This window comes from Fringilla coelebs (genome assembly GCF_963513975.1).
Source record: "Fringilla coelebs genome assembly, chromosome: 11".
In the NCBI taxonomy this organism is placed as follows: domain Eukaryota; kingdom Metazoa; phylum Chordata; class Aves; order Passeriformes; family Fringillidae; genus Fringilla; species Fringilla coelebs.
The window spans coordinates 6,339,277-6,347,413 of NC_140037.1; the positions used below are offsets into that span (position 1 = coordinate 6,339,277).

Below are 8,137 nucleotides of genomic sequence, written 5' to 3' on the forward strand. Positions count from 1 at the left end.
GGCCGCCCAGGATGCCCGAGCAGCCTCAGCCGCCGTGTCCCGGAGGCGCCGGGGGCCGGTGCCGCTGTCCCGGACATTGTCCTTGAGGAGCGCGGCACCGGAGCCGCGCCGCGCCGGATCGCCGCCCTCCCTTCGCATCCATCCCCGCGTCCCTCGGCACAAGCGGTAAAAATAAACCCAGCGAGGCGCCCGGGCCTGGCCGGTGCCCAAGCTGCATCCGCAGGACGCAGGTGCAGCGGGCCCGACCTTGGGGAGGCGCGTCGGGGCGGCGGGAGGCTGATGAATGAACGAGCGGCGGGGCGGGCGCGGCACCCCCCGCGTGCCTGCGGGTGTGCGAGGGGATGTGGAGCGGGGAGCCAGCCTTGTTGTTATTCTGATCACAGCGGCTCTGATTCACAGACTTGGATCATGAATATAAGTGAAGACTTTGACGTCAGAGTTGAGATTTATCAGCAGATCCAATGGGGCAGGAATATTAAGTGCAAGTCGATGCCAGCTCTCTGCCAACGCTATTAGCGATGCTCGCCGAGGAATGAGGCTTCGCACCAAGGGCTGGAAGGACCGGCAAGGAAAAAAATAAAAACGGGGTGGGGGGAGCAAGCTGATCCTCGAGCATTAAAACCAGGTAAAACAACAACCCCCGGCGGCGCGGCTGCATGCGGGAAGGGGCGATGGTGGCGGCGGGGGATGGCAGCGGGCTGCGGGCGCAGCCCCGACCTTCACACCTCGGCTGCCCACCCCGGGCGGGGGATTCACTCCTCCGGCGCGGCAGGATGCTGCCGCCGGCCGGGAGCATCTTGCACCAGCCTTTTCCAAAGGAGGGAAAGGCGGGGAGGAAGGAGAAACTTAACGTAGGCTGTTCATTGCCGCTGCCGTCTCCTTCCATCAGCGGCTCCGCATACAGGCGCTGGCCTATTAATAGTGTTTATTTTTACTCACTGCACGCAAAAAAGAAAGGGCTGCGGGAGGGGGGGCTGAGGGGTTGCGCTATAAATAGGTAGCAAAGGTGGCCGTGCCCCAGGGAGGGGAGGAGGAGGAGGAGAAGGAGAAGGAGGGGGCGGCCGGTTCCTCACCGGGTGCGCAGTGGCTGCGGACCCTGCATGGAGCCGAGCGCATGGAGGCGGCTGCGGGCAGCGGGGCGATGAGTTGTGCTCGGCCTCAGCCCGCCGGGAGATAGCGGCCAGGGGTGCGTGTGGGGCGGGGGGGGGAGACGGCGCACCGGGGATGGGGGGGTTCGATGCCCGGGAAGCTGCAGTCGGGCTGGCGGGGAGCGGGCGGGGATGCGGCGGGCGGGGGCGGCCCGGTGCGGGGCGCGGTGTCCCGGGGCGGGGGGCTCCGCAACGCGGGGCAGGTTCGGTCGGGGTCTCCCCCGGCTCGGCGCGGCTCCGGGCGAGGGTCGAGGCGCGGCGCCGCCCGGGCTGAGCGCGGGGCTCTCCGGGGGCTCGGGGTCCGTCGCTCACCGCCCCCTTCTCCCTCTCTCCCCAGCGATGCTGCACGGCCCCGCCGCCATGGGGGAGCCGTGGCCGCCGCAGCCGCAGCAGCAGCAGCGGCTCCCGGGGCTCGGCAACGCCTCGGAGCCCCCAGCCTGGCCCTCGGCGGCGGCGGCCGGGCCGGGCACGGCGGCGCCGGGCGGCGGGGCCGCGGCCGCGGGCTCCGTGAGCCCCTGGGACATCGCGCTGTGCGCCACGGGCACGGCGGTGGCGGGCGAGAACGCGCTGGTGCTGGCCGTGCTGTTCTACACGCCGAGCCTGCGGGCGCCCATGTTCCTGCTGATCGGCAGCCTGGCGCTGGCCGACCTGCTGGCCGGGCTGGGGCTGGTGGCCAACTTCGCCGTGCGCTACCTGCTGCGGCCGCCCAGCGAGGCGGCGGAGCTGGCGGCGGCGGGGCTGCTGCTGGCCGCCTTCTCCGCCTCCGTCTGCAGCCTGCTGGCCATCACCGTGGACCGCTACCTGTCGCTGTACAACGCGCTCACCTACCACAGCGAGCGCACGCTGGGTTTCACCTGCGCCATGGTGCTGCTGATGTGGCTGCTGTGCCTGGGCGTGGGGCTGCTGCCCCTCCTGGGCTGGAACTGCCTGCGGGACCAGAGCTCCTGCAGCATCCTGCGGCCCGTCACCAAGGACAACGCGGCCGTGCTGGCCGTCACCTTCCTGCTCCTCTTCGCCCTCATGATGCAGCTCTACCTGCAGATCTGCAAGATCGCCTTCCGGCACGCCCAGCAGATCGCCGTGCAGCACCAGTTCATCGCCACGGCGCAGGCCACCTCCACCCGCAAAGGGCTCTCCACGCTCTCGCTCATCCTCGGCACCTTCGCGCTGTGCTGGATCCCCTTCGCCATCTACTCGCTGGTGGCCGATTCCAGCTACCCCGCGGTGTACACCTACTCGCTGGCGCTGCCCGCCACCTGCAACTCGCTCATCAACCCCATCATTTACGCCTTCCGAAACCCGGACATCCAGAAGTCGCTCTGGCTGGCCTGCTGCGGGTGCATCCCTTCCACGTTCTCCTCCAGACCAAGGACATCCAGCGACGTGTGAGGACTGAGCGCGGAGCCAGAGGCGCTCCCCGGCTCTCCTGCTCCTTCTCTTTTTCCCCTCTGTCGTTATTGTCTCCTACCGGGAGGAGTCCCCTCTCCGGTCAGCACATCTCGTTCCATGGAAAGATGGCCAAAAAGAGAAAAGGAAAAAAAAAAAAAAAAGGCAAAAGAGAAAAGGAAAGAGAGAGAGTAGAATGATAATGGTTTCCTTTAGAAATGTTATTTTCTTACACATTTTATTTTTTATTTAAAAACACAAAACACCAAAAAAAAAAAAAAAAGAAGGAAAAAAAAAAGGCAAAGAAAAAGGATCCTCGCACGATGGCGTTTGTCTGCTCTCGGGGTAAGGAGCCAGGGGAGCAGCGGGCCCCATCCGGGTGGTGCCACCCCTCGGGGCACATCCATGGGAAGGCCGCAGGAGCGGGGGGGGGGGCGGGGAGGGAGGTGTCGCGTCCCCCCCGGCGGGGCTGGTCCCCAGGCGTGGGGTGGCTGTGCCCATCCCCCCGAAATCAGGGCCTGCGATGCTATGCAATAACGGGGGGAGGAGAGCCGGGCAGGAGGGACACGGGGCTGCCTCTGTGCTTGGAGAAGCACTTTGAGAACCTGCGGGTGAAAGACACTTCAGGTGTGGCTTGTTCAGGGCTGGGGGCACCCAGGGAATCCCTTCCCTCCTTCCCCCCTGCACCCGAGGATGCGGCTGGGGCAGGGCTGGCGGTGTGGGGGTGGCGAGGGCAGCGGGGGTGCCCTGCACCCCAAGGTCTGGGAGGGCTCAGCTCGTCCCGCTGGGCCGTGGGGTGCTGCTTTCCCCCCTTCCACACCAGCTGTTTACATGGGGTGGGGTCTCATCCAAAGAGGGCTCCGCGCTCGCTGGAGCCCCCGGGAGAGGAGGCTCTGTCACCACACGTGTCACTGCTGATGCTGCCACTCCAGCTCGCTTCCTTAGGGAAGCGCCAGCCGCGACATTCCCGTGCTGCGCTCTGTGGTGTCAGTGAGGCCGCGGTGAAGTGTCCTTTAGCCCGGGCTGGCTTTTGGCCGGGAGGTGGAATCGTGCGCTCGCTGATAAAGAAAGGGAGAGCCCAAGCAAGCCCCGGAGAGGGGCAGGGCCGGGGTGGCACAGCCAGGGTGGCTCGGGGCACGGGGGGGTTGTGCTGCCCGGGGTCCTGGCATGGGGGGCTCGGGAGACCCTCCAGCAGCTGGGGCTGGTACCCAAATATTCTGCTTTGCTGTCGAGAAATTGTTGTGATGTTGGAGAGGGACTTTGGGAAGGGTGTGCAGTGACAGGACACAGGGAATGGCTCCCACTGCCAGAGGGCAGGGATGGATGGGAGATTGGGAATTGGGAATTGTTCCTGGCAGGGTGGGCAGGCCCTGGCACAGGGTGCCCAGAGCAGCTGGGGCTGCCCCTGGATCCCTGGCAGTGCCCAAGGCCAGGCTGGACACTGGGACACCCTGGGACAGTGGGAGGTGTCCCTGCCATGGCAGGGGGGGCACTGGGTGGGCTTTAAGGTCCCTCCCAACCTGTAACATTCTGTGAGTCTGTGATAGTGGAAGAAATGTTCTTGCTTTGTGTGGCTGCAGAGGGTACAAAGTCACTTTATGGCTGGGTACAGACAGATCCAGGTGGGTTTTGTCCCTGGATCTGTGCAATGAATCTCTTGCTCCTCGGAGCTAAGTGCACAAGAGAAAGCTCTGAGCTTCCCAAGCGTGCCTGGGGCTTGGAATTATTGTCTGCCTGTGAGAGGTGGCCAGTCTTGGAGTTTTTATGTTTTGTGGGTTTGGGGTTTCTTTCCATTTCCTTTCTCTGATGAATTCCTTGGAGAATGGGCAGTTGGCACAATGTGGAATCAATGTAAGTTTTAAAGTAAATATATATGTGAGACGAATATTTATACACTTTACTCGTCCTGTTTCTTCTGGTTTCTTAAGTGCAGCCAGGTCCCTGCAGTTCCTCAGTGTGAAAACTCAATAGCTCAAACCCTTTTTGAAACATTGTGAACATTTGAAATGTTTTTCTACAGCCACCCTAGCTAGAAGTCAGGATTTGTTTCTCTGGGCAGCTCATTTTGTATCTTTAGATGAAAGGTAGTTTAACTAATCAGCTCCAGAGAAACCTTGACACAAAAAAAGTTGCATTTTCTTGGCTTTCCAGTAAATTCCCTGTTGCTGAAGAGCTTGATTTCAACAATGTTCTTTTTAGAGTTTAGTTGCTCATGTAAAATGTGTCTCAGTTTGAGGGATACACCGATGAATTTCACCAAAGTCAAATAAGGATCAATGAAAAATTTCTCCCTGTGGCCCTCCACAGCAAGAGGAGAAAGTTTTGGGATGTGAGGAGCCAAAGCTGGGGACACAGCCCCTGCCAGAGCGAGGTTAAGGGCAGTGGGGGTGTCCTCACTGGGGGCTCACCAGACACATTTCCAGCCGCTTTGGCAAAGGCAAACTCCGAGTTCTGGTCCCTGAGCGCCCTGACCCAGCTCACAGGCAGCACCAGGGTGTGGTACAAGGCTATTCCAAGAATTACTGTAAAACAAGGACCTCGTTTCTTTTTGTGTGATGGTCCAGCACCTCTCTCTTTGAGATGCTAAAGCTGCCCATGGAGGCTGTTAAAAACACTCGTTAGCTTTCAGGAAAAGTCTTAAGAAATCTCCCCTAAAAAACCCATTTTGATAAACTGGCATTTTTGCAGTCATTGCCCTAAATAACAAGAGTGCATTTTCCAGGTGGTTCTTTTGCTGTTTTTCCTCTCCAGTTTTGTCAGAGGAAATGAGGGGAAGTGAAGAAGAGGATAAAGAAGTTTAGGTTCACTTGCCACGTGCTGCCTTGTGGAAACCTCTGACCATTTTACTGCACCTTTGCTGCAGTGCTTTTGTTTTATTTCCCATAGAGAAAACCTTTTCCTGGGAAAGTTTGGAGTGGCAATGTTGGACACCAGGGGGGATGGTGGATTTTGGAGCCTCCTCGTGCTGAACATCAGGAAAGTTGATTTAAAACCTGAAATCACTTGCTGGGGCAGTGCTTCTGTGTGCAGGGTGGTGCTTGGGGCTGGCTTTGGGATGTGTTTAGGATGGAATTCAGCTGGAGCTGCCTGCAGAGGGCTGGGGGTGTTTGGTTGGGGGTGTTTGTTCCCTGTTCTCACCCCGGATCTTGCCTCTGCCTCTTCAAACTCTGAGCTTTGCAAACAGCTTTTAATAAAGAATGAGAGGCCAGAGCCAGGCTGAGCTCAGGCTCTTGTCACTTCTGGACTCTCCAGGAGCTGGTTTGGATCTACAGCAGCAGAAATGGGCAGAAAACTGGTCCTGAGTAATTCCAGGTGGCACCAAACCAGCCCTGAGCCTATGGCAGGGATCACCACAGCCAGGGAAATGAATCCCTGCTTATTTGCTGATTTATTTACAGGTCTCTGGGTGCCTTTGGCTTTTCCACCACCAGCTGGTGGCCAGCAGAATGTAGAGGTGAAAAGCTTTTGGTGCTGGTGCTTGGCCGGTTGAGTGGAGGGGATGAGGAAGGGGTGAGGAGGGGAGAGAAGGAGCAAACATTCCTCAAATACACTGTGACAAGGCCAGGGCCACCCTGGGGTGGGATGTAACCACAGCTGCCCTGAGGTGTGTGGAGGTGTGCCAGGGCTGGGGGGAGCTCGTGCATTTACAACAAGCCCTTGTCCCTGCCCCAGCATTAGAAATTGCAAACAAAACAAAACAAAAAGTACAAAAAACCCTACTAAAATGTACAGACTACCAACAAAGCTGCTTGGTTTTACTTTGGGGTTTGTTTTCTTTTTTCCTTCTCCCTTTTGGTCGGTTTGGGGCTTTGAGCAGTGAAAATGTCTCTCTTTAGCCAGTAACCAGCAGTAAAGGCTCCAAGGGTCTCAGTCCTGGTGTGGCAGCCCCAGTCTGTTCACATCAAAGAGCTTTAACTGAACCTGGAATGAACCCCCCAGAAACCATTGCTGTTCTCATTAGGTGGTGAAGTATCTCTTTCTTGTAAAAGCATCAAATTTGGGGTGGGAAGACCTTTTAAAAGGCCATTGGTACTCACTTGTATTGCTGTGTCCTGACCAGCATCGAGACCCACGTCATTGCTAATGAAGAATTAACAGTTCACTTCTAATTGTCAGGAAGAACTGGTGGATGCACACCAAGGTATTTCCTTGTCATTCCTCCCAGCCTTCCCTCGTGGTGGGGTGAGGCAGCTCCCCTTGGACCCTTTGTAGTTCTTCTGTTGTCAGTGCAGCTGCCCACTGCAAAATCCCCCCTGAGCCCCGCAGCCCTGGGACCAGAGCTCTCCCATTCCCGCTGAAAACCCTGCAGAACAGGGCAGCACAGACAGGAAAGGGGCTGTCCAGCAGAAAACCCAGCTCAGAGGGGTGCTTCAGCCCCTGGCTTGGAGGGGTGTGAGCGAGCAGTCCCCAGCTCCAGGGTGAGAGCCGCCTTCAGGAATTGTGAGTGGCTCCGGGGGGATCCCTGCCCTGCCCTGCCCTGCCCTGCCCAGGGGCACTGACAGCAATCCTGTCCCCGGCTGCTGGAACCACAGAACGGGTTGATGGCCTCACTGCAGGCTCAGGGAGCTGGAAAGCAGCTGGCTGGACCCAGGAAAAGCTTTTACTCCAGCTGGGCAGGGTCTGGCTGAGCCCTGGGCTCTGCGGCACAGGGACAAGGACGGGGCTGGAGGCTGGTGTCCCTCGGGAGCAGGACAGAGCACACGGCCATAAAGAGCGTCCTCCCCGGGCAGGGAGTCCTCCAGCCCCGAGGCAGGGATGAGTTTCTGGTGGCCAAGCCCAGCAGGAAGCTCCCGGAGGCAGAGCCTGCCCTGCGCTCCCCCCTGGGCTGGCCGGGCACTGCCAGCAGCACGGACAGGGTGGGAATCAATCAATCCCCCCTTCCCTGCCTCCCTGATTTCCCAGGAGCGAGGCCATCCCTCAGCAACCAGGACAGCGCCTTGTTTTGCTGTCAGTGCTGTCATGAGCCTTTAAACTTGAGTGGGAAAGTTGATCTCAAAGGAAAATGTACAGTTGTCATCCAGTTGTGGTTCAATCAAGCCCCTTCGATGCACTTTATGAGTGAAAACAAATCAATGCTGTTATTGCACTGTATCTCTATTGTGTATAATATTATACATTCATCTGTAAGAGTAATTTATTTTTATTACTGTAAATAAAACTGTTAAAGTGATTTGTCAAGAGGATATCCAAAAATTGGGGGGGTGGGGTTAAAATTAAAACCTTTGAAGATCTGGGCTGCTGTCCCAGGTATGTGCCATGCTCTGTGTGTCTGTGTTTTTATTTCAGAGCCCAGAACAGATCTCTGCTTTCCCTCACCTGGGGTCTGTACTTCCCCTGGGATCAGGAGGAGCTGGATGAGGACAAGAGCTGCTGGAGACACGGAGGGGTTGGGAAGGAGCAGCTCCTGCTGCTCCTCCAAGTGCAGACAGAGATTCCCCTGCCCTCTGATTACCCAGGCAGTCAGGGATTAAATACCCTGGGGAATTAATTGATCTTTGAGGGCTTGAATCTCCAGATGAGGGGTTTTGGAGAGATCACAGCTTTCTGCTGCTCCTTCCATGCCCTGGCCTCAAACAGAGGAGGGAGCATCACAGGGCTGATTA

The 8,137-nt window shown here is 58.1% G+C and overlaps 1 protein-coding gene across 1 annotated transcript; it reads left to right on the top strand.

Moving 5' to 3' along the window:
• Positions 1 to 1,487: 1,487 nt before the first annotated feature.
• LOC311157981 (G-protein coupled receptor 12-like) lies at positions 1,488 to 3,098 on the top strand (the record flags this gene model as incomplete). The annotated part of the gene is made up of 1 exon (XM_084213069.1): positions 1,488 to 3,098. The coding sequence occupies one exon, from the start codon at positions 1,488 to 1,490 to the stop codon at positions 2,535 to 2,537; it is 1,050 nt and encodes a 349-aa protein (XP_084069195.1). The 3' UTR covers positions 2,538 to 3,098.
• Between the last annotated feature and the right edge of the window lie 5,039 nt (positions 3,099 to 8,137).